The 26384-nt window shown below is 37.1% G+C and overlaps 3 protein-coding genes and 1 pseudogene across 3 annotated transcripts; 2 read left to right on the forward strand and 2 right to left on the reverse strand.

Moving 5' to 3' along the window:
* Nucleotides 1-5209: 5209 nt before the first annotated feature.
* On the reverse strand, nucleotides 5210-7707 carry LOC126586737 (vesicle-associated protein 4-2-like). Its single transcript, XM_050251678.1, has 7 exons — nucleotides 7231-7707; nucleotides 6776-6846; nucleotides 6538-6619; nucleotides 6150-6268; nucleotides 5914-5991; nucleotides 5668-5787; nucleotides 5210-5572 (listed from the first exon to the last, which is right to left on the reverse strand). Exons 1-7 carry the CDS (start codon nucleotides 7502-7504, stop codon nucleotides 5513-5515), a joined length of 804 nt encoding a protein of 267 aa, XP_050107635.1. The 5' UTR covers nucleotides 7505-7707; the 3' UTR covers nucleotides 5210-5512.
* Nucleotides 7708-11569: 3862 nt separating this feature from the next.
* LOC126586726 (probable LRR receptor-like serine/threonine-protein kinase At3g47570) lies at nucleotides 11570-15022 on the forward strand. The gene is made up of 2 exons (XM_050251663.1): nucleotides 11570-14374; nucleotides 14480-15022. The coding sequence occupies exons 1-2, from the start codon at nucleotides 11572-11574 to the stop codon at nucleotides 14845-14847; spliced, it is 3171 nt and encodes a 1056-aa protein (XP_050107620.1). The 5' UTR covers nucleotides 11570-11571; the 3' UTR covers nucleotides 14848-15022.
* Nucleotides 15023-15926: 904 nt separating this feature from the next.
* LOC126584569 (uncharacterized) lies at nucleotides 15927-17770 on the reverse strand (annotated as a pseudogene).
* A 721-nt stretch (nucleotides 17771-18491) lies between these two features.
* On the forward strand, nucleotides 18492-21952 carry LOC126586738 (putative PAP-specific phosphatase, mitochondrial; the record flags this gene model as incomplete). The annotated part of the gene is made up of 7 exons (XM_050251679.1): nucleotides 18492-18819; nucleotides 18920-19131; nucleotides 19467-19526; nucleotides 20281-20669; nucleotides 20937-21015; nucleotides 21098-21148; nucleotides 21600-21952. Coding segments are annotated over 7 exons (1275 nt in total), but the record flags the coding sequence as incomplete, so codon positions are not given.
* Nucleotides 21953-26384: the final 4432 nt, after the last annotated feature.

A 26384-nucleotide genomic window follows, 5' to 3' on the forward strand; every position in this document is an offset into this window, starting at 1 on the left:
GCAGCATCTCGAAATACTCAGTTTTCTTCCTCTCCAAGAATACCTCTTCAAACAAGTCACACCAGAGCAAGATTATCTCATATCTTCAAGGATGAGAGCAAGAGTATCTCATATCATGCAATCTCCCTGTCATTTCCTTTGTCATTGTTCTTACCTGCAAAAACAAGGATAAAGAAAGCAATATGTCGGAACCTCCACTCAAACTCCCGGTAAGTAACCGACTGCCTGGAACCTTTCCTGATTGCTTACCTAGTGTTACTCTCGAGTAGTCATCTTCAACGATTGGAGTTGGGTCTCCAGTCACCAAGAAGTGATGAACCATCCAAATGCAAGGATTGCACTCCACTCCGGCATCAGAGGGCAAATACTGCCGGAGAAGATGCCACACATGCATGGGGGAAAAGCAGGGAAAATACTACTTAAGCAAGGGGAGCAAGTAAGGAAAGTGAAAATGATACATTGAAGCATGTGGAGACAAGCGCAACAAACGCGTGCTGATTCATCCCTGACAAAACTGAAGATCACTTGCCACATGAAGCTCCTCATGGTCCAATTTCATTCAAGATCAAGCCTCGAAGGTCCTTGAAGAAATCACAAGTCCGATTCAAGATCAAATGTTCACTACTCTTGAATCAAATTCCGCTCCAGATAAAAGGAGTAAAATCAGACCTTTGGATGCTAGTCTAGCAAAAAGTCCTACAACCCAGTTCAAGAAAAAGTCTGTGGAAAGTTAACAACATGTAAAACACCTCTTTCGGCAACTCTTCTTACTAAGAGACTAAAGCAGAACGATCAACGATCAACCTAAATGATTTGAAATCAGGGGGAGCATCCAAAACAGATCAAGATCTTAACGAGTCAATTGAAGACTTATGTGAGCATCCAAGGGGGAGTGTTGTAAATAGTGTATGTATGCCCACATGCACATAGTAACCCCACATGCACATAGTAAACATTTCACAAGTTTAATAGTGTTTTGTTTGCTCTATAAATAGAGCATTACAAGTGTTCAAAAGGGGTGATAAAAAAAAGGAAGAATGGGAGATGAATGTGAGAGGTTCATGGGAGAGATAGAAGGAAGAAAGGAAGAGAGAAAAGAGAGGAAGAGGAGAGGAGATAATAGAGTGAGTTATCTTAGTACTCTTATTATTTCAGATTATAATGAAAGCACCACTGCTGCCCCGAGGACGTACTCCAGTCACACTGACTATAGAGGAACCTCGTAAATTTTGTGTCTTGTTTATTTATTCCACTGCACACACCGTCGATTTTACAACAGACAAGTAATTTTAAAGACTCATTATTCTTGAAACCAAACACCAATCTTCTCTCTCAATCCACTCGCCAACAAGTTATTGATAAATAGTTGTAATGGCGCTATTGGGTTAAACAATCATTTGTGTGGAAAATTCGAAGTTTATGATAATGTTATTTACATACACTTTTTTATCTTTGCACATTCTTGTTAATTTTTGTCCATTAATCTTCTTCAATTTATTCGATCCGACGATAAAAAATTAAGAGGAGTATGTGACAAATAAAAATACGTGTGTAAATAGCATCATACTAAGTTTATGGGATCGAAGGGAAACTAAATTCAACAACCAAATGAACATTTTCATCACTCTCCTAACTTTATTTCAAGTGGGGAGGTGGGCATCAAATGTCACACATGCTTTTGGTTTTGGTATATTTTTTTTTTTCCGCAGTGTAATGATGGGGTTGCGGGAAACTTTTGGTATTGTCACAAAGCTTGAATGTGAATCCAAAGAGATAAATCTTGTACGAATTACTACATGTCACATGCCAAAATCTTGCAGCAACAAAAGGAGAGGTGTGCGGGAGGTGTTTGTCAATTTGGTCACGGCCTTGCGATGAATCAAAAGAAGAATCGCATGATTTAGATTTTGAAATGGATATGTTTTTGGATAGAAACTTGGGTATCATATGCTAACTAGCTATATCATTGTTTCAAAAGCACTTTTATACCAAAGCACTTTTTAGAAGAATTTTTCATAAGCTTTTTGAGGGCGAGCCTTGTCACAGCAAAAATGTCGCTCTTTTGTGACCGAAAGATCACAGATTCGAGTTGTGGAAATAACATCTTTGCAATGTAAGAATAAGACTATATATGATAGACGTTCCCGAGCCTCACAAAGCGGGAAGCCTTGTTGGTTTTGGGGTTGTCCTTTTTTTTTTCATAGGCATTTTTGTTGTTGGATGTATAAAGTTTGGGCTTCCTGTTAAGATTTGTATATCAATTCTTGATAGTTTAGTAAACATTTTATTTTGATTCAACTTCTTTTTCAATTCGATTTATAATAGTCGGTAAACACTTTAATAAAAATGACTCTTTTCCAATTCATGCTCACTTCAATTCATTCATAACTCGATGATGCTATGTCTGGGTCTTCCTCATTTTAATTACAAATACGTAAACATGTCCTTAAAGGATAAACCCTAGTATGCGGCATGTCTCACCTTTTGTGCGAGGGGTGCGGCATGCAGACGCTCGTACTCAAGAACTTCTCTTTGACGTTGAAGAATATATAACAAAAACACGGTAAAACAACTCGGAAGTCTTTGAGTTGAGTTTAATATATAAGGTCCAAAATCACTTGAAAATTAATGGGCAACAACAAATACATGGTGACCAGATTAATACATATTACTTTCTGGTCTCTCCTTATTCATCATCGTGCATGAACTCTGCAATATTTGAGAGCAGTTGGGCATGCAGCTTCTTAACTGAGTGATCCATTAAGGCAGAGCCATTGGCCGATGAAGAGTCTCGTGCAGTTGAGATTAGGGTTGATTGACTCAAAGAAGGCAGTAGACAAGTTGAAGGTCTGCTCAACCCCAAAACAAGTGTCTCCGCTTTTTACACCGTAGGTTTTATCACACTTTAGGGTGGGAGGCGGCTTCAAGAACCCATGTCCTTATTCAAAATACAAAAAACAAATGCATGTCAATACAGAGTCGTTAAATTTCATTAAATTAAATTATCTAACCGTTGCCATTCAGATGTGTAACTTGTATGTGCAATTTTGATATGCACTAGAGAAAGCCTCATATAAACTTTAACAACATAAAATTGATAGGATTTTACCGACTATATGTTGTTATTTCTCTCCCTAAAAATTTATTTCGACCAATTTCCCCTTAAAGTCTAAAGCTATTTACAAATTTGCCATCTTCCCCTTTTGACTCTGTTTCAAAAATAATAATCTAATTGTTTTTAAAAATATCACTTTTCATTGTTTTCAAGAAAGAAAAAAATATTAAAATGAAAAATAACAAATAACAATTAAGGACAGATATGCAAATTTTTTGGACGAAAATTGGATAGAGAGTGTGTAATTATAAGGATGGGGAGACATTGGTCATTTACAATAGTTTGGTAGGGAAATTGGTCAAAACAAAAGTTTAGAGAGAAAATCGATAACAAGGTACAAGTTTCGGGAAGAAATGAGAAAAATTCATTTTTACCGAGAAATTGGGCGTCAGCAAAAGCAATGAGGAGGAGAAGAGAGAACACCGAAACCAAGTTCACAATCTTAGCCATCCTAAGTTCTTTCTTCCTTTGTTTTGCCATCCTAATTGAGTTTCTACTATTTATAGTGTAAAAAACGTGGGAAAAGAAGCCAAGAAGGTTGTTCATATCCGAGCCTCGGACAAAATGGCCAGCTCTGTATGCGTTGGACGTTGCTTCCGCTGCTCTGCATATATACATTATCATTTAAGCGGATTATACTATACAAAGTAGCTATGTTACCCTTTGGTTTTTCATTTTTTTTTTTTTTTATTAAGTACATCGATATTTTTACACTAAGAGGAGAGAAAGTTTGCTAAGCCACAAAATGGGCAGTCTAATTTGGTATCGAATTTGCTATCCATTAAATTTGAATCTAAGACCTCTCACTTTCAAGTGAAAAGAAATACCACCAGACCGTAGTACTGAGTGGTTAGTTTTTTAACCTTTGTCTTTTAACGAACTCTGTGATACGTTTTTTCCTTGTCCGATTACAGTTATCAATTATCAATTACATAATAGGCAATCAATAACAATTACGGAGAAGAATCCGGAGTCAACGGCTCTATTCTAACACTCCCACAAACTGGACGGTCGAGATCATATGAGTTTGGAACGAAGAGTACCATGGCGTGGCTGATGAATAGCTTTGGTAAGAAGATCAGCAAGTTGATCAGCGAATGAAATATAGCACACACTATGACTACCAAGAGCCATTTTTTCATGGACAAAGTGATACTCAAGTTCAATATGACTAGTGCGAGCATGATGAACATGATTAGCAGCAAGATAAGTGGCATTTAGGTTGTCACAATGCAGCAAAATAGGGAAGCTCAAGTGTACACCAAGCTCACCAAGAAGAAATCATAGCCAAGTGGTCTCAGCACAAGCACAAGCTAGAGACAGGTACTCGGATTCAGCACTAGAGCGGGCAACTATTGGTTGCTTTTTGGAACACAAAAGATAAGATTAGTGCCGAAATAGACTAAATAACTAGATGGTGAACGCCGAGTGTCTGGACAACCTGCCGAATCAGCATCGGAATAAGCAAATAGTGAAGCAAATGACAACTGAGGAGTGAGAGTGATGCCAATTCCGTTGTTACTCCGAAGCTTGAAGCAGCTTCTGTATGTTGCTCAATTTTGTTCAAACGGTATAAAATCTGTTGTTGCTCAGTTTGATACTTTCGCACAACTCAATGCACATCTTCAAACTTAAGCAGCGGCTGCGGCCACCCTATTTGAAGAGTGGCAGCACCAGCTGTAAACCAGCCTCAGGTGGAGGAAAGTGGAAGTGCACAAGGCCGGCTTCCATGTCTATTTTGGTACTTGATCGGCACTTTTATACCTTTCCCTTTCATGTATTAACTGTGTCTAATTTTGACACACTAATTACAGAAAAGGGAGGTGGCATCATGTTGCCATTCCAACTGTAATATCACTCTGTCCGAAGCCTGCAGACCGAGAGATTCTAGCCGTTCAAGAGAGAGAGAGATCCGAGCCGTCCAAGTTTTTGAATTTTTGGTGAGGTAAACCAATGAAATGAACTAATAAGAGCTATAGAATTGAAATTAAGTGGTCTAGATCTCTCAATTCTTAGGCTCCGGACACATAGATCAAAAATAGATCTCAATCCATGTTGAGAAATGCTAAAATTTTATCTTCGGTAAATGCCACATCACACAACTAAGACGAGTTTTATTCTCGAAAGAGAAACAAAATCGCGTTATCTACATACATATCATTCATCATTGTGACTAACTTAGCCAAGTTCAGAGTACTCCCAAATTACAAGAGACTCTCCACTTCAAATTGTCTTCTTTTTTTACATCAATGTATAACGTTGGACCGTCCTCATCCTTTTTGTACCCTTTTCAATACCACATCCTTCACATTACCGAAAGATGCAAATTACAAATGATACACCGAAGTAGACTATCGCTTCTCACTCACATCAGAAAAAGCCACCCGAAACAAATGCTCATGGGGAGTCCACGCCATCAACTTGCTGCCGGGCGAGATATCTTTCCCTCCTCTCCTTCTAAACAAGACACAAAGGGCAAAAATAAATGAAGCACGTAAGAAGGTATTCATTGCACAAGCAATTTTCGTGTGACAACTGAACAATGTACTCACCCATTCATCTATGACGAGTCCTTCTCCAATAATCTTTGGACCGGCTTCTTCCGCAGGTTTCTTGCGTGCCTCCAGCGCAGCATCGGCATCAGCCAACTGGCGCTTCAGTTTTTCCATAGCCTTTGAAGAAATAAAAAAGTTTTAATCTCTTGACATAAATGCGAACAGAAAGCCATACAGGTCCGTGATATACATTTACAAACACAAATATTGACATCAGGTTAATTTCATGTCAACCGCACTTACAGGAGTAGAACGCTCTGGATCTAGAAAGACAACCCGTAGTATCTGCTCTACGGCCACTTGGTCCTTTTGCTCATCAAACTGTTACCAAAAAATAATTTGAAAATTAATATTTAACACGGCATACAATTAAATTTTATATTAAAAATTTTACTAATGAACACGTTTATAAGACCAGCTACTAAATTAGGATTTTATAACTTGAGATAGCATTTAAATTTTGCATGCTATCTACGCACCAGCTCAGGTACATATTCCATTGGTCCCTTCACCTTCAAGCTCATGATTTTAAACTTAACTCTGCTCTTTTGATCCACTAGTTTTTCATTCTTCTCGGGGGCCTCGACAAACTTGAATACTATCATAACAAACCAAAATAACAAAAAAATCTCGTTAAAAGGCCAACACAAGTTAAAGCTTGAGAAGACAAAACTATCTGAATAAAAACACAAGTTAAAGCTTGAGAAGACAAAACTATCTGAATAAAAACGATGATACTTTTAAGTTCATGAGACATAATTCCATTAAAGAAAAACAGAAACCCGTATAAAAGGGCAATACCGTTTCCAACACTATATCATAAAGGGAAATGAATTGAATTGCACAAAGTTATACAGAAACCGTTACCAGTTGCTATAAGACTCTCGCCTGGACTAAGAATTGCTCCTGGAGGACGCATGAAACAACTTTTCGGTGCAGTTGTTTGGAACTAAAGCAAGTAAGCAAGAAAACTCGTTAGAAAAAATCAATCAGGATAAGAAACTCTAACAATATCAACCACATTAGTGTTCACCAAACATTCTCAACTTACAAAAATTCTGAGAAACCACATAACAGAAGTAAAATCGTAAACACGTGACGGTACCTTGAATGCTACAAAGGACTTGCTGGTGTTTTTAATTCTAATGGCACTCCTAACCTGCTTTCCGGGTTCACCTTCAAGAAACAGAGTCCATACACATAAATAAGCAAATGAATCGTCAGGCAACAAACCCAATACCGAAATAAATCGGCAAACTAATTTGATTTCCCTATATAGCCACTAACTCGTTCGAAAAAATCGTGACAGCAACACGAAAATCATCGATTGCATCCATAAAACACGGATTAATCACCGTATTATCGACATGATTAGCTTAATAACACGAATTGCAACTTGCAAATGCATTTTTACAGTTTCCTTGATCCTAAAATCAGCAACAACATCTAAAATCCAGACGCAATTCTATAAATCCACAACAATCATTCACAATCTACATATAACATACCAAGTAAAAGTAAATTAAATTAATTAAAAGATAACTAAATAAGGAGACGTACAGGGAAAATAGAGTTTATTGTTGGGATCGAGCTTGAGTCTACGGCGAGTCGGAAGCAGCGACCTGGCGACGGACGACACCGAATTCGCGGCGTTTTGATTCGATCCGTCGCCCTGGGCGTTACTATGGTGGTGGGGAGCGTTGTGCGACGACGAGGACGACGTCGTAACGGCGGCGTTCCTCGACGTCCGAAACGGTCGCTTGAAGAAGCCCCAGACTTTTCCGTCGGACGAAGACGAAGACGACGACGACGACTTTTGGTCAGCGATGGCCATCTCTCAGAGCATTAGACAGAGGCGAAACGGCGTCGTCTGTCTCAATGTCTCTGCGCAGTGCGGAGCAAATCGGAACCGACGGAGAGGATTCAATTGGATTTGACCGTATGAGTTCACGCCCGACCTTTTCGTGCTTCACCTTTGTGGCGTCCGTCTGTCCTCCTCCTTTCGTACTTTTCTACTTCGACGTGAGTAAAACGACGTCGTACCGCGGACACCGAATGGTTTTTAGCTTTTTGTGAAAGCAAATCAATGGCTTGGATTCTGGCTAAGTCTGGCTCGCGAAAGACAAACCGTTGACGTGAGGTTGTTGAGTTGACTTTGGGTAAACTACGTGCCCAAGAGATAAACTTACTTATTGCAATGTTTCTGTGAATCGGTGATTAGGAAATGCCGAAACACCTCTGTCGGCTTTTTTTATTTTTGAAAAAATGAATTGTCATGACGAAATCATCAGCTGATTTTTCTTTTTTATATATATATCAAATGCTTTTACGAGCTAGATCCACTTGAAGTGTGTGATTCATATTATGTGCAAAACAATATGAAAATATCTTCGATACAGAAACTTACTCAAGAAATTTAAGAAAATCTGTCCACAGGCTCTGTAAGTACCAACTATGCCCACCCTTGATAAATCATCAAATGGGCATTCAAGATTAGAGACAAGAAATTTTTTATTGCAACTGGAACACGGATGGTACAACACGACTACTTATTTTTTATATAAATGGTGAAATTTTTTTATTTTTTAAGTTATTAACTTTTTAACACACATATCCCACAATTTATATAATAACACGTTGTGTACTAATTCATATTCTGGTCACACCGATAAATCTCTTATTTAAATACAAGAAGCCGAGCAAGCGGATTGGTTGGAATGAAGAGGAAGAAAAAAAGATTTGTTACAAGGTGATGTCATTGTACTGATAACATGGTCGAACAAGCGCACTCGTTAGGAGCGAGTCTCAAAGTGTTTTCCTTAACAGTCAGTTTTAGTGAATACTTTAATCAAATTAATTTCTTATTTGTCTAACAAATCGTTGAATGTGTTTTTTTTAACTAATTTAATCTTAGTGTGGAATGTGAACACGAGAAGAACTTTGCTGATGTCAGTGATCACCACCAAGTTATTGCAATGGACAAGGATTGTCTGCCTTCCCACTTTCGGTGCCTTCCGTGCCCTCTTGTTTATGTGGTGACGGTTAAATCACGTCAATATTTTATATTACTATTTATTTTTGTCTTATTATCTCTATAAAAAATATATATATCATATTGACATTACTTAACTGTGACCACACAAAACAGAAGAGTACAAGAGGGCAGACAATCTTTGTCCTATTGCAATTTTCATTATTTTCCTGCAAGCTGACGTAACAACGATTTGAATTTTCCTTTTTCCTTTTAATTTAATTTAATATTTTTTGCTACTAAAAGATTGCAGTCAATCAATGCTTAATTGGAGGCGATACTTGTTCAGGTAATGGTACCAAAATATAATCATTGAATGGACTAACAGCAACATTCCACCTACTAAGCCCACAACAAAGTTAAAATCTACATGCTTTGCCCATCCTTAATTATGATAGTACTATATGTATACACGGCGATTTATTATACATTTATGTGTAGAACCTCAATTCGAATCTCCGAATGATTACCTTTGTTAAACCTTGTTGGTTTTTTCTGGTGTTCGCCTTTGGTGGTGATGTTGCTCATGGGATCTTGCTTCTTGCAAGCTTCCTTTGTTTCGTGGCGACAATCGGTGTGGTGATCATTAGAGGATAATGTGATATTTTTCTTCGTCAACTATTAATTTGTCTGGTCTGACATTAAATACCAATTTTATTCAACATTGAGATTATATTAAAGCGGCCACTTACGAATGGTGCCAGCATAAATCTCGTTGTAACTGCATAATTTCGTTAGAAATATTAGCCTCCATGATTAAGACTTGAAGAGAGATGAATAGGTCGTATATACCATACCAAATACGCGTTGAGTCGCCATGCCGATGAAACCAACCTCATCCATTATTCAAACCACAGAATGTTTTCGTTGACTAAACTAATCAAAGGTTAAGTATTAAAATTCACAAAAAAAACTAAACCATTTGCTTCTCAATCCCCAAAGCGTGACAAAAGCAAGATAGAAGATACGGTCCAATTTAGTTTGGTTTTTATAAACATGGACTTGTCGATTTTCTCCCGAACTTGTAAGGAGTTGTCGATTTCTCTCATGAACTTTAATTTTAGCCAATTACCTCATAAACTTTTATAATTGGTCAGTTTTCTTCTCAATTTTAATTTTAGTTGATTACCCCTCTGAACTTTAATAATTGTAAAAAGATAAAGGTAATTTTATCCCTAATGTGGACAACATATTGTTTTTTTTTCTTCTACTCGTCCGCTAGTTCACTTCGGATACTTTTTGTTTGAATTTAGGGATAAAAGAGAAATCGGCCAATTATAAAATTCAGAGGGGTAAACTAAATTTCATAGAGAAATTAACCAATTATAAAAGTTTAGAGAGTAAATCAGATAAAATTAAAATTATAGAGAGAAATTAACAACTCCTTACAAATTTGAAGACGGAAAAATTGGCCAATACTTCTTCTATAAAAGGTATAACCAAACCAAGCCAGCTTAATAGTTCTGTTCTACTAGGTAAGAGACAGAATGTCATTTGGCCGGTTCAAAATATTCAGCCGGTTTTTGGTCCACCCCTAGTCCATCCGGATTAAAAATTACATGTAGTTTCACAAAATCTTTGGCTCATGATATTAAATATTGTAAATATACCATCTTACAAGTAGGGATGGGTAATGGTTATGGTGGGCAGGGAACTACAGTTATTTATCCATAACCGTTTATTCTCATACCCACATAACCGTTTACCCGTTGGGTAATTGCATAAACGGCTATACCCATATTCATAACCGTTTATAAATGGTTAACCATACATATAACCGCGTATCCATTTAACCGTAACTGTTTAGTATCTGTATACCTATTTATCCTTTTTCTTTTTACCATTTACTCATTTTTCACCGGTCTACATGTTTTTTTAACAACTTGAAAATTAAAAAAGAAAAAATTGTCATAATTTTCTTTTTCTAACAATTAAATACCGTTATAGGTACATTTATCATACATTTTCGCATTTTAATTTTTTTTAAGTCCTTATACCATTCCAATAATTGAAATAATAGTTTGTGGATGATCTTTTTAACTGTTAACCATGAAGGTAATATAAAATTTGCTAAGTATTATTGGGCTACGAAAACTGTTAAAAGACAGTATTATTGGATTATTTAACTCGAAATGTAAAGTAATAACATAATATATATAATGGACCATGAAATTTAAAGTGGTTAAGAAAAACTATATTATATTAGCTATAAAAATCATGCACTATAGTCAATAGCATTGATCTAAGCTTTGTTCGATAGGGAACGTGGTTTATGTTAATTTTACATATATAAAACAAATGGGTAAACGGTTACCCGTTTATAACCTCGGTTAATACACATAACCGTCCATTTAAATTTCACGGGTAAACAGTTATACTCATAACCGTCTATTTATCTAAACGGTTACCCATAATCGTAACTGTTTAATTTAAACGAGCAGGTAACCGCGATTACCCATAACTAATAGGTATTTGCCTATCTCTAATCTTGGTCTTTGCTTTTCACTAAAAGTGCCCAATAATGGAAGAGGATCCTCTCTTGAGCTCAGGATGGGGATCCTCTTAACCACGAAATCCAGATTGTTCAAATTTAATCAAACGGTTGCAATTATTATAACTTTTAGAGGATCTCCTGTTTGGAGCCATTAGATTATATTTAAAGGACTCGGATTTCGTGGTAATAATCATCTTAGTCCTTGCTTTTCCCCGTAGTGGAAGTAAGCTAGTGAAGTCTTTTAAAAAAGCAGTCAAAATGGTTATCATTTACTTGGACTTTTTCCTTCTCATGTTTGAATTTTCAAGAACCAGAAACCATGGTGTAAGTTCCTCGTATGATGCTATTCTTCCATAAATTGTCTTCTCTGCAACAAATGGAACTCACCACCTTCACAACTCAACACCCATCTCTTTCTTTCTTTCTGCTTCTCTCTCTAGTTATACAGTTAACCAGATCAGGAATGGGGGTTTTGGTTTTGAAATTGATCTTAATATACTTGCTTTTCAGTGCAGTGTTCGTTTGTTGTTGGAGCTCTCTGCAATCTGGACTCGGAGGGAATGCAACGGATAGGCTGGCTCTGCTTGCCATCAAAGCTCAAATAAAGCAAGATCTCCATAATTACAACGTGATGAGCTCCTGGAACAAATCCACGCACTTTTGCATGTGGCATGGTGTGACGTGCAGTCGACGACATCACCAAAGGGTCACTAACCTAGACCTGCAATCTCAAAATCTGGTAGGGAAATTATCCCCAAACATAGGAAATCTGAGTTTTCTAAGAGAGCTGTGGCTGCAAAACAACAGCTTTAGTCAAGAAATTCCTCCGCAAATTGGGAATTTGCGTAGATTGCAAGTATTGCGATTAGATCTGAACTCATTTGGTGGCAGTATTCCACACAATATATCATATTGCTTCAACCTTATCCTTGTGAATTTCACTCGCAACAAGTTGGTGGGTAAAATTCCTTCAGAAATTGGATTGCTGTCGAAACTGCAAAAAATTTCATTACAAGATACTACTGTAACGGGACAGGTCCCTCCTTCCTTGGGGAACCTTTCGTCTCTCCAATTACTAGCTCTTGGTAGTAATAACTTGATGGGCAACATCCCCAGTTCTCTTGGCCAATTGAAAAAATTAGCCATCTTGGGATTGGCGATAAATCAGTTGTCTGGTAGCATCCCTTCCTCCATTTATAACCTCTCTTCTCTTGTTACATTTTCCATGCCATTTAACCAATTTGAAGGGAGTATTCCATCAGATATTGGCAAAACTCTTCCTAATCTCGAAGTCTTCAACGTCAACTCAAACCAACTCACTGGGTCCATACCTTCCTCAATATTCAACGTCACAAGTGTTTGGTATTTTGATGTTGGGCATAACAACCTAATCGGACGGGTACCGAATCTCCAAAAGCTTCACAACCTCGTGCAGTTCAACATTCAATATAACAATATTGGAAGCGGTAAAGATGGTGACTTAAGTTTTCTCTCGGACTTGACCAATGCCACCCAGTTACAAAGGCTGGGTATTAGCAGCAACAATTTTGGAGGGACATTGCCCATGTCAATAGCCAATCTCTCAACCAAACTCGAATGGTTTTGGGTTCAACATAACCAAATATATGGAAGCATCCCATCTGGGATAGGGAATCTGGTGAGCTTGGAAAGGTTGCTTTGGGGGAATAATAGCTTCACAGGTAACATCCCCTCTGACATGGGTAAGCTTTCAAACCTTGGATCATTAGAAATTTTCATGAACAAATTATCAGGAAATATTCCGTCTTCCTTAAGAAATTTAACCAAGTTATACCATCTTGAGTTGGATGGAAATTATCTTGAGGGCCCCATTCCTTCAGGTCTGGGGGAATGCCATGGGTTGCAATTGTTGGATCTTTCTGATAACCTCCTAAATGGCACAATACCCAAACAAGTTTTTACACTCTCCTCCTTATCGATTTCTTTGAACTTGTCTAATAACCTCTTCACAGGTTCCCTTCCCCCGGAGGTTGGGAATTTCCATAGTCTAAGTGAACTGGATCTTTCTGATAACATGTTATCTGGAGAACTCCCCAGTAGCCTTGGTGGTTGTGAGAGTTTAGAAGTCCTGCATTTGCAAGGAAACTTCTTCCACGGGTCCATTCCTTTGTCTATGAGTTCAGTTAGAGGGATTCAAGATCTAGACCTTTCTCACAATAATTTTTCAGGTGAAATTCCACATTTTTTAGAAGGCTTTAGAATCCTTAATAATCTGAACTTATCATTCAATCAATTTTGGGGAGTGGTACCAACTGAAGGTGTTTTCAAAAATGCGAGTGCTATTTCAGTTGTTGGCAACACTAATATGTGCAGCCCTGTTGTTAATTTAAACCTTCCCAAGTGCAAGTCTAAAGAGACCAAGAAACAAAGATTGTCTCGTAGCTTGAAACTAATACTCCCTTTAGTATTTGGACTTACTCTTCTAGGAATAGCCATGGTGTTCTATTTGTTTCTTTGTTCTTTAAGGAAGAAAAGGAAAGAAATTTCATTGAGCACTTTGGGGAACACTATTTTGCAAGTGTCGTATGCTACTCTACTCAAAGCTACTGATAGGTTCTCAGAGGCTAATTTAATTGGTGCTGGCAGTTTTGGGTCTGTGTACAAAGGAGTTCTTGATGAGGATGATAAAGCTCAACTTGTTGCCGTGAAGGTGTTTAACTTGTTACGCCATGGAGCTTCGAGGAGTTTCATAGCCGAGTGTGAAGCTTTGAGAAATATTAGGCACCGAAATCTCGTCAAGATTATAACCGTGTGTTCAAGTGTTGATTTTAATGGTAATGATTTCAAGGCTCTAGTTTATGAGTTCATGGACAACGGGAGCTTAGAGGAGTGGCTGCATCCACCTACTGGAACTGAAGACTTAAGAGATCATGTACCCAAGAAGTTAAGTCTTCTTCAGAGTCTAGAAATTGCCATTGGTGTTGCTTGTGCATTGGATTATCTTCATAATCATTGTGAAACGCCAATAGTTCATTGTGATCTCAAGCCAAGCAACGTTCTCTTGGACAATGAATTGACTGGCCATGTTTCTGACTTTGGATTAGCAAGGTTTCTCTCACAAGTAACGAGTAATGTTTCAGCAATTCAGAGTCAGACAAGTTCCGTTGGAATAAGAGGAACGGTTGGTTATGCAGCTCCAGGTATATTATATATACTTCATTATAATTCCTTTTTTATTTTGGAGTATTTAATTTACAAAATTGAAACTGAACTATTTATACACAAATGTGATGTTTGAATTGTAGAGTATGGCATGGGGAGTGAGGTGTCAACGAGTGGTGATGTATACAGCTTTGGCATTCTCTTGTTGGAGATGTTTACAGGGAAGAGACCCACTGACATGATGTTTGGTGATAGCTTGAACCTTCATAATTTTGTCAAGATGGCTCTCACTGGGCGAGTTACTGAGATTGCAGACGCACCACTTCTTCAAGGAGGCACGAACGAGAATCCCAATCATTGCAGTGCGAGAATTCATAAAGTTGAGGTGTGCTTGAGTTTAATATTTAGAATTGGAATTGCTTGTTCTGCTGAATCCGCAACAGATCGACTAAAGAATATCAATGATGCTGCATCTGAACTTCATTCCATTAGGAATACTTTTCTTGGATAGAAACTCTTTTTTATGTGCTTTTGCAATAGAGAAATTCCGGGCAGTGCCTGTGAAGTCTAGCTTTTTGTTATCGCAGTAGATGTGTGAAGGGTGTATTATTACTTCTTGGACTTGGTATTTTGGTGTAATATTCACATTGATTAAAGTCTAGATTGTGTCACGTAATTGTTGCATATTCACATTGACAGATTCCAAATTTTTGAAAGATTCATAACCTCAAGACCCTCAACATTCAATAAAATCATCTTGGAAGTCGTAAAGATGGTGAGTTGAGTTTCCTATCAGACTTGACCACTATCAGTGTAAGATGTTTTCGAAAATCAAAGTGCAATTTCAATTGTTGAAAACACTAGATTCTGACTTAAAACCATGTCAGAGACCAAAAGTTAAAATTAGTAGACTCCTTTTTTTGGTGTCACTCAAAGAGTGATTAATCATGCAAATACTATTAAAGGTATATAGGCTGCTTACTGTGGTGTGGCCACTGTTGGAAGCAGCAAGAACCATTGCTTCTGACTTAAAACCCCGCATGTTTTCTAGCTTCAAATTGCAAAGAACGCATACTTTCCGGTTCTGCCACAGAACAATTAACATGAATAAAAGTTGACAGAAATTGATAGTAACTTAATACCCAAAAAAGTAATAAGAAAGTATGAAAATCAACCCCAAGGTGATGCACAATCAGAGATTCCAAAAAGCCAGACAGAATGATAGCAACAAATTTAAAAGATTAAAAAGAAGACAACCAACCAACCTTTGAACAAAGAACACACGGACAGCGGGGAACTCAGAGTGAGAACACACGAACGAGCTACATTGAACAAAGAACACACGGACGGAGGGGAACTCAGAGTGATAACCAACCAACCTTTGAACAAAGAACACACGAACGAGAACCGCGATTAATACCCATAATCATCCATTTAAATTTTACGGGTAAACGGTTATACCCATAACCGTTTATTTAGGTTACCCATAACCGTAACCGTGAAATTTAAATGGGCGGGCAACCGCGGTTACCATAACCGCGAGTATTTTGCCCATCCCTTTACAAGTCGATCAACTAATTAAGTACTTAATTAGAAAAGCTCGGAATCATCCCATTGGAGGACAGCAGAGTCTAAGTTCTGCTCTCTTTTCAACTTATCCTTCATGAACCAGTCACATACCTTCCCAGCTCCTCAATTTGGCATCCTTCCTGCTCTGACATCACTCTCAGCAAATTCAATAACGATATCTATGTTCACAAATACACAAAATCATCTACAAGATTCGAACCTCAACATTTTTAAAAATATCAAACGTATTGTACAAAAGACTAAAAACGAAATGTGAAAATTGCTTCAGAACGTAAAGAAGTAAAGTAGGAAATGTAACAAATGAAAATAGTACCGTTAAACGACAGAGAAATCTTTCGTGAGTGCTGAGACCGGAGATTTCTACCGGACCGGCTCCTTCCAGGGTTAAGAAAGGTCGTCTTTCTTTCTTCTCTGCATCTCCTTTTCACTACTTGCCCTCACTCCAAGTCTTCTTTCATGGGGACCTAACATCTTGCATGGGGACAATGGGTACGTTGCGTTTTTGCTAGGTTTCGAAGACGATGTGGGTTGGAGAGGAACGGTGAGTTGCAACGGCTCTTAAAAGGCTTTCAGTGAGAACATTTTTACGATGAAGAATTTTGGTCTGGTTTTGGAAGTGGCAAAAGAGAGAGAAGAAGAAAAGGGTTATCGGTTTTGTTGTGAAGGTTGTGGTGGATGAGAGATTTTTCAGTGTGACCGGTACACAGGTGGTACATCACGTGTCATTAAACAAATGATAAGATATGTGTGTTAAAAAGTTAATAACTTAAAAAATAAAATTTTTCACCATTCTTATTAAAGCACGTGGTGTACCATTTATGTTTCCATCACAACTAAAAATTTCTCGTGACGAAGGCTGCAGATGGAGATTTTGGAATTTGGATTGGCAGAATAGATTGGGCTTAACCGGATTATCGGTTACAAAGGGACTATGGGTTTGGATTGGACCGGTGAACATAAACGACATCCCTCTTTTATAAATAAGCCCATTGTGTTTTTTCTTTTCATCCAAACTAATATAAAATGCGGGGATAAAGGTACAAAGTCAGTGTTTTAAAAATCTATGAAATTATAGATATTTTCGTTGAAATATCTAAAAAAATCAAGGATGACTATGAAAATAGGGGCAGCTTAGATTTCACTTTATATTTGTTAGGGATAAAAAAATCAATAGATATCGACGATATTTATCGATTCACTGCAGAAACTTTGCCGAGTCTTCAGTGCGGATTTAGAAACTTTCAACTTATTTTTTTTATTTCGACTAAAAATAATGAGCCTCGCTCCCTTGTAAATTTCTACAATTTTCGTCAAAGAGAACGAATCAATATACCTATCGATATTTTCATAAATACCAACTGGGCATAAATGTAATGAAGTCATATGCATTCTCGACAAAAAAAATTTAAAAAAAAAATTGAAATCAGATGCATTTGCCAAGTAAGGTTTAAGGTTTATATACAAATACAGAAAATATAAAATCAAGCTGTGGATCCAAAGATTTCATTTCATGTAATTTACATATAAATACACGTATATGAGCTATACAAATTTCCCATCGAAAAAGATTTACAAAAAGCTAAGACGGAAGCAGAGATCAATCAACTGGGACCCCAACAGCTCAAGTACATGACAGTCCTGAGCGACTCCTCCGCCTCCTTAACCCTCTCACTACTCTTTCCACCCTCCTTCAAACCACCACCCGAATCCAGCGACGCCGACAACCGCCACGCCTGCGTCGAACCCCTCACGAACTTAACGGTCGTATCGCCGCACTTGGGACCCTGGTCTTTGACACTCATCGCTGCCTGGTACGCCACCCTGCTCCCGTGCCTCAAGCTCATAACCCCGATCACAAGTCTTTCAGAAGATCGGAAATCAGCTGGGATCTTCACTATTTGCTTGTATTTATAGAGAGAAACTGGAAGATGAATCCCAGGTTTGGAAATCTGAGGTTCGTTGACCGCTGAGAAGTGGGAAACCGACGGCTGCGATGGAAAACTTGGGGCCGCGTGGCCTGATACATAGACACGTGTCTGTGGATGAGCTCCATACGTTTTGGATAAGGACAAAACAATAATGTTATTCTAATCATATTTTTGTACCAATTGTATATCATCTTAGGTGTCATTTGATATAGACAATCACATCATCTAAATTAATTAGCATTTAATTTGAAAATTTTAATCAATAATTAATAAAAAGATTGTTAATTAAATGATGATTATGGTATACGAGCAGTCTTCTTCTACCATCTAAGATTATTTAAGTGTTTTAATTAATAAAACTATTAAAATTAAATAATGTAACTTATCCAACTCATCTGCTACTTAAAATGATAAAGAAATATGATATAAAATTGTGGTAAGAATAGCATTACTGGGACAAGAATATCCACGTGGGATTTTCTTAAGTTTGTCTAATAATTGGGCTGGACTGCATAACATTTAGATTTTGGGCCGTATGAAATTTTGATGCGGCCCAATGTTTTTGACTAAATCAAAACTTACAAGGCCCAATTTCAACCCCACTGTTGCAATACATTCTCCACCAATCACTTTTTAACAAGTAAAGTCACTGCACGGCCGACCGTTAAAATTCGCCATAATTCTCGTCGACTCAGCCCGCCATTTTTCGACTGTAAGATTCACTCAGCCAGATTCGGCCCTCCCGCGGCGGCGCTTCCGCGTGAGGTCTAGCTTGCCGTTCGGTACTGAAAAGGCCAACTACTATCGAGAGCTGGAAGCTGCCGTCGATGTCGTGGAGAGAGCTTGCGCGCTGTGCGTTGACATCCAGTCGTCGGTGCTATCAACTCAACGGCGGATCGTTGAAAAGACCGACCAGACTCCGGTGACGGTGGCGGATTTTGGAGTCCAGGCCCTCGTCAGTTTGGGTAAAGTTGTTAATTAGTCCTTTTATTATATTTTATGCAAGCAGGTCCTCTTATTCTTTGTATTTTTTTAGTTCTGTAATTGGAGATGGTATGGTTGCAGAGCTTGGGAAACGATTCCCTTTGATTCCATTGGTAGCGGAAGAAGACTCCGCGTTTGTTCGGTCGAATAATCTGTTGGAGCCGGTGCTCAATGCGGTGCTTGACAAATCTAGTTTTGGAGAGAACCCATGGACGGCTGGTGAAGTATTGGAAGCCATTGACAGAGGGGGTCCGGAGGGTTTTGCTTTCGGAGCTCAGCCCGCCACTTATTGGGTTTGTTTTCGGATTCGGATTCGCATTTGCATTATATGACTGAATTTAAACGTTACCAAGATTTCAGCTTTCTATGTAACCCTTTTGCTTTGCTGCACTGAATTAAACATTACAAAGATTTCAGCTTTGTATGTAACCCCTTTGCTTTGCTGCACTGACTTGAACATTACCAAGATTTCAGCTTTGTTTGTAACCCTTTCGGAGCTCAGACTGCCACGTGTTGGGTTCGTTTGGTAATCATGTTTTAATTCATGGTGGTCGCAGTTTGTAATTAAGATGGATGGTTTGGATTTTTTACTTTACTGTATTGTACTGAATTGAGAAACGTAATGCAGGTACTTGACCCCATTGATGGCACAAAAGGATTTGTGAAGGGAAATCCGGCGTTATACGTGGTATGTCTTACTAACTTAGAAGTGTTGCATTGAGTTTCTTTCTTTCACTTCCCAGATATTGGTCATTACAGTGATTTCTGATTCCTGAATATGATGGCACCTGTGATTGACTTTGCTATGGAATACGAACCAGATGTTTTCATGTACATTTGTTCATCGGTCATCATGTCTTACATCATTGATGTTAAATGATGCCTATTTCCATTATGTTTTGAATAGATCAGATATACGCGCTATATATGAAATCTATGCTGTGCAAGTATTTAAGTAAGAAGCAAAGAGAAAGGGAAGGAGACTTAACCCAAGTAGGAACTTCAGATATATTATACCCAGTTATATTATTAGAAATCTATGTAATTCTAGTTTTCTTATCGTAAAAGACTCAGAGATTGTTGAATATCTTAGGGGCCGGTTGATACCAGACAAGATTTTAGTTTTCAATTTTCAAAAAAGTGGAGTGAAAACCAAAAACTAAAAACCGAAAACTGAAAACGAAATGGTTATCAAACGGCTCCTTAGTTAGTGGTCAGATTGGAATCAATCTTCAAGGATATACCTTTCAAGTAACACTGGTTGTTATGCTGCTTTCTTATGTAAGAAAGTAAGGCCAACGGTTTTAAATGAGACGTAGAAATAGCACTATTGTGTTGCGAAAAGAAATTATTCAAGCTATGTTCTTTATAGATATTAGTTCCTGTTTAACTGCAATTCTTTCTACTATAAGGGTTACCTATAAAACGGCTCAAGTTTTCAGGTTGGTTTGGCACTTGTTGTTGACGGAGAGGTTGTATTGGGTGTCATGGGCTGCCCGAACTGGAAGAATGATATATCCAACAAATCCACCTCTGAAGTCCAGGAAGAAAAAAGCAGTCCACCTGGATCAGGGATTATTATGGTTGCACATACAGGCTGTGGCACATGGACAAAACGTTTGTCATCTGTTGTAAATTCCACAGCCAAAATACCTTATTCTTGGACACGATGCTTCGTTGATGGGTCTTGTATCGTGGAAGAGGCACGATTTTCTATCACAGACAGTGATGTATGGGAGTCATTTCCACTATCATCTTTATTCAGCTCCACAACTAATGCTGATAGTATTGACGAGTGTGAAATTCTTCATGTAAAATCTTGTTGTGGAAGGTTTGTTGTTTCCTACTCAACTGCTTCTCCTGAAAACTAGAACTTTTCAGATATCTTGACATAGTTTTTACTCAATGTTAGAGTTTTTCCCTCTGTCTCAACGTAATCTCTAAATGCCACTGTTCCTAGAATAGTCTTGTGTTCCCAAGTTTGCAATAGCAAAAGTTTCGTACGGGTTCCTATTTCGCTATATATCCATTACGAATCATGTTCATCATCTTTTTCAATGCTTACTGGGTATATACCTTTCTTCTTTTCGGCCTGCAGTTTATCCAAGTATATAATGGTGGCTTCAGGTGTGGTATCTCTTCATATGCAGCGTGTGAAAGTTCATAAAATTATCAAGGTATTGCATTGCATTCCAGTCGTCAATGGATTATAGAAACTACATCAGTATATGACTAACTTCAACTCATGACAATGTATAGGCTTGGGATCACGCTGTTGGTGTTATATGTGTGCATGAAGCAGGGGGAAAGGTATATTATTCTTTGGCTCTTTCTGCAGTATGAATTTTCTGCAAAGCTCCACTGTTGGATTGATGCAAAATTGCAATTTTCGTTGAAAAATCCCAAAATTTAGAAACCGAAAACCATAATTTGAGCTGTTTGACTAATAAAACGCTTAATATTTCCCAATGAATAAGAAATTCTATACAACTGGTATCTGTATATTCTTTGTAAAGTTACTTATGATTGGTATAAATTTCTATTGCAAAAATGTTTATCCACTCTAGCATTCCGTATAAGAGTGTTTCCGGATAGTAGGAAGAAAACAGAATCGATCATCTCGGGCAGCAACTCTTTCTTTGGCTTACATCATTCGATTAGAATTGCAGACGAACTTTTTAATAGAACTTGTACAACTTTTGTTATTGACCCTCTAAAGACATGGAATAATGAACTTGGAGTTTATCTGGTGTAAAACCAGGTGACTGACTGGAAGGGAGATGAACTTAATCTAGCAGCAGATGAAGTTGGACGGAGGAATATATACCCTTCCGGCGGAATCCTTGTGACTAATAGCACCTTGCATAACCGGCTTGTCGAGATGATATCTTCCAGTTCGTCCACTGTTTCGCGGTGATCATTATATCACGTCGGTACAAATTGTAATATTTGTTGAAGAATTTGAAAGAAAATCATTCTTTCGGAATGCCGTATGATTTATTGGTTCTTCTTCATACACATTGTATGAGAAACTAGATTCTTATTAAGGCAATGTAATGACCAAACTTTGTATTAGAAGCAAATTTCAGTTCATGTTTTCACAACGTAGAAAAACTTTGCTTTACATATGATTTGGTTAGAGGATGCGATTATGAGACAGGTTGAGGGCCAAAAGGGTTGAGAAAGACCTAAGATGACTTGGAAATGGATTTTAAGAAAAGATATGGAATACTCAGAGTTAACGAAAGACGTGACGCAAAACCGAGCATAGTGGTGTTCTAGGACTCATACAAGCGACTCCATTTACTCGGATAAGGCTTGGTTGTTATTGTTGGATGAATTTTCTATGTTATGCTAGTATCTTAACTGTTTCTTTTTTTACTTAATACCAACTTTTAACTACATTTTATTCTTGATAAGCACATGTTAGTATCAATCGTTCACGTAAATTCGTCGATTGAGACTGATTTCACAGTAAATTCAACATCAATCAGCACTGTTCTGATTCATGTCTCTGGTTTGAGCAACTGAGATCACAAAACTCTTGATAAATATTCTCATCCACATGAACTCAAAGCCCAACAGAAGTTATTGACGTGTCTGGAAACCATTGGTCCGAGAACATAGAAAGTCAAACAAGTGAAGATCAATGCTCATACATGGGAGAAATTTTTAATTGTTACGAAAATACAAGTAGTACATTATGTGTTTTAATAGGAGTGGTGGGAAATTTTATTTTTTAAGTTATGAACTTTTAGCACATATATCTCACCATTTTTATAGTAACACATGATATACTATTCCGTGTACTGATCACATTGAAAAATCTCTCCATACATACATGGGCATTTCATCTTTAAAGTACCACTGCCTTTCTGCCACGTCCCTGATCTCGTGAATGGTGTTCATCCCATCGCCATTTTCCAGAGGCATCCATCAACCCATCAGCATGCCCTACGTGTCCCCAGAGATCGCTTACGTTGAACACAAGTCTAGCTCGGATATAAGAAACCCTTTTCTACAGAAACTTCTTGAAATCTGATCGTTTTAGTTTTTGAATGCTCTCGATTGGGACTACGTACTATTAAAGAAACAAAATATACATGTAATACGAAGAAGGCAAGCTAAAAAATATTGGATATTGCCAACTGACCTTTCAGCCGTGTGGATAACAATGATAATATGTAATATTGTAATGAGTTGGATATCTAATTGTGTCTGGTTCCGTTGTTGTAACGTAATATTATTTCAAAGGTTGATGCGTGCGAAATCGCTATAATGTACTACCCTTGTAAAAAGGAAAGAAAACATAATATTGTATTAATCCGAACTTAAATGGAGGGCATGTCTCAAGTTTAACTTAGTTAAATAACGGTGATGATATGCAATTATGATGACTTCGATCTCTAATTGCGTATAACTCTGTTGTAATAACGTAGTTTTGTTGTCTTGATGTGTTGTAAATCCTTTCTAAATTAATATGATACGCACTATATATTTGTAAAGAAGAAAAGAAAAGGGGAGAGATAACATTGTATACTAATTGTGCATATATTATATCTTGCTTATGAGTTGTAGTAGTGACTGTGTAACGTTTCGGATCTCGTATCTAGGTATAATTTAATTTATATGAACTCTGTCAACGAAATTGCATGGCAGCAAATAATTAATTCTCACTCGTTAATTATTATTCAACATTTGTTGTACAACATTTTTAGAAGAAAAAAATCTACCAGATTTATGTATTTTGGGGATCCAGTCAACCCTAACACGTATTCGCAACTGTTTTGGGTACATGTATGTACAAGACAAACACTACGATTGGACCACTAATTACCCATTTTAGTATTTAGTATTTTACGTGCTGATGGAGTAGTAATCCAACCATTAATCATAATAAATAAGCTTTTTTATTACTTAAATACTTGGTTTTGTCTCCGTGACATCAAACATGGAGACATTAATTAGTCTTAAAATACGAGTCTACGTAATTGCGTATGTTAATAGCAAAACACCAAAGATAGTAATACTCTCTTTTGGTGTAAATTTTTTCTTTTTCTTTTTGCTAGCTACAAGAATCAAACATTTGACCTAGTAAAATTCTAATTCATTTTTCACTCGTTGTGTTTTATCTTTGAAGGGGAGTTTGTTACGCACCCAGGTATTTTTTACTTATCTAAGAATTTAGGATGTGATTGTATTGACTTTAACATGAGGTTATAATCAATCTATAACCAACTACTCAACTAGACATAGTCTTGTTTGGAAGTTCTTTTAAAATGATTAGAGACGTTATTTGGTGAAAGTATATTAGGGTTCCAAAAACACTTTAAATGTTTTTTCAGGATTTACTTGCATTTTTACTAAGAATAATTGGTTCAAAAAACACTTTCATTAAAAGCGTTTTTAATCATTTTAAAAGTATTTCCAAACCAGCCATTGAAATCCATAATGCCAATTACTTTATAATTCTTTACTTAATTACAAACTCATGCTATGAGACTCAGTTGATCATTTTCACGTGTTGTCACCGCTTAGACAAGGCTTAATCCAACTATTCTTTATATCTACTCAGCATATTGGTATCACCTTTTAGATAGGGTAGTGTTATTCACACACTCCTTTTTACCTTCAAATACTATTGTTAAGTTTTGTCCATTAATCTTCTTCAATTTATTCAATCTGACGGCTGATAAACTAAAACAAGTATATAAAGGATAAAAAAAAAAAAGTGTGTAAATAGCATCATCCCTAATTATGAAAGAGTTCTACCGCGGTTACCATGGACATCTATCTTGTCCTTTGGATGACTACCTTATGAAATAAGTGTAAATCTAGCTAAGCTTTTAGGGTTTGATGACAACACACATGTACACTAAAAAAGTAGGATTGTCTGCCCTTCCCCATCCCATATCATTCTCATCCCCTCCTATTTATGTGATCACGGTTAAGCTATGTCAACATTTTATATTCTCATTGTTTTTTGTCTTATTATTTCTATAAAAAAATTAATATAAAATGTTGACGTGATTTAATTATGACCACAAAAATAAAAAGAGTATGGGATGAGGAAGGCAGACAATCCAAGTCTGTAAAGGGGTAAGAAGGGCATGCAAGCAAAGGTGTGAGATTGGCTTTGAGATTATAAGCTTTCCTTGAAAAGATTAAGGTGAAGATCTTAGTAGATGATTAAAATAATATTTGACCCTACACCATTCATATGGTAAGATAAAAAGGTGAATAAGACAGTTTTATTATTGTTTAATTTAAACTGTGGGGACCTATAAGAAGTGAACACTATGTATCTGGGACTTGGATTGTCTGCCCTCCTAGTTGTGGTGCCCTTCCATGCCCTCCTATTTTGTGCGGTCACGGTTAAGCCACGTCAATATTTTATATTTTTATTATTTTTTGTCTTGTTATCTTATTAAAAAATTAATATAAAATATTGACGTGGCTTAACCGTGACCGCACAAAATAGGAGGGCATGGAAGGGCACCATAACTAAGAGGGCAGACAATCCAAGTCCATGTATCTGATAGACGCCTGTCAAATTAAAAACCCGATGATTAATTAATTTAATGATTTTTTTTTTTAAGTTGACTTAATCCAATGATATTACTAGAAAGTGCTGGTTGGATGACGGAAATGCTTCCAGATTAACAGATGGCCCATTAAGGAAGTTTAACAGTAGAAATCCTAGATCATCGCGTAAACACATTCATTTGTTCCCCAATTAAGCGATTAATAATGTATTATACTTAACAGAGAAACTAAATTTACTATAGTACGGATTAAACTTTCGTGCGTCATGAAAGGAGGGACCTGTTTTGTTTTGTAGTTGGGAGAGAGTAAACAAAAGACGTCGGATTACCTACGTGGCAGGCTAATGATGGTCCGATATTAATTAATTTTAATTAGGGCTTGCTTTTCAAAGGTCTAATCCCCTCTTTAGGAACCAACGTCTTGCGTTCAGACACGTAGCATGTAAAGTGTTATTCCACGTAATCAATCAGATGACTAAATTGCTCAGTCTCCAAGAATTTTGCGCAATTCGTACACCAGAGATTGTCATGCATGCCATTTTATTTTATTCTTTATCGAAGTCTGTATATATTTATATTTTTTGTTAAAATATTAGACTAACATTATTTGGCAAGAAAACATAGAGATCATGCATTGCAACGTGAGTTACGTGACATTTTTGTTTAAGCTGTTGGGGTCGGCTTTGAGCTAGCCGAACCATCTCATGGTCTGTAAAGCCAGCAAATTGTTAAGGAAATTTTCTGTAAATTTTTTTATAAATTTTCTGTTGATTTATGATTTTTAGCATTATATTTTACAATATAACGCATAAATTCACATTAAATTATAAAGTAACAAAGAATTCATCAATAATTTTACTTTTAATGGCATCTCTTTGGCAGTTCTATTCAATTTCATTCTTTTCATGTGAGACTTTTGCTATAAATGGTTATGATTGGTCAGCTTATGAAAGCCCTTTCTTGAAAGAATACAAATCATATTTTTCTTGATTGCTAGTGAG

The sequence above is a fragment of the Malus sylvestris genome, chromosome 10 (assembly GCF_916048215.2).
Source record: "Malus sylvestris chromosome 10, drMalSylv7.2, whole genome shotgun sequence".
NCBI lineage: Eukaryota > Viridiplantae > Streptophyta > Magnoliopsida > Rosales > Rosaceae > Malus > Malus sylvestris.

Excerpts from the sequence above, each read along its gene's own strand:
- LOC126586737 (XM_050251678.1), bottom strand. The coding sequence starts at position 7,504 with ATGGCCATCGCTGACCAAAAGTCGTCGTCGTCGTCTTCGTCTTCGTCC. Across the intron at positions 6,620-6,775 it reads AGTCCTTTGTAGCATTCAAG|TTCCAAACAACTGCACCGAA; the intron begins GTACCGTCACGT and ends TACTTGCTTTAG. Across the intron at positions 6,269-6,537 it reads CGAGAGTCTTATAGCAACTG|TATTCAAGTTTGTCGAGGCC; the intron begins GTAACGGTTTCT and ends TTGTTATGATAG.
- LOC126586726 (XM_050251663.1), top strand. The coding sequence starts at position 11,572 with ATGGAACTCACCACCTTCACAACTCAACACCCATCTCTTTCTTTCTTT. Across the intron at positions 14,375-14,479 it reads GGTTGGTTATGCAGCTCCAG|AGTATGGCATGGGGAGTGAG; the intron begins GTATATTATATA and ends TTTGAATTGTAG.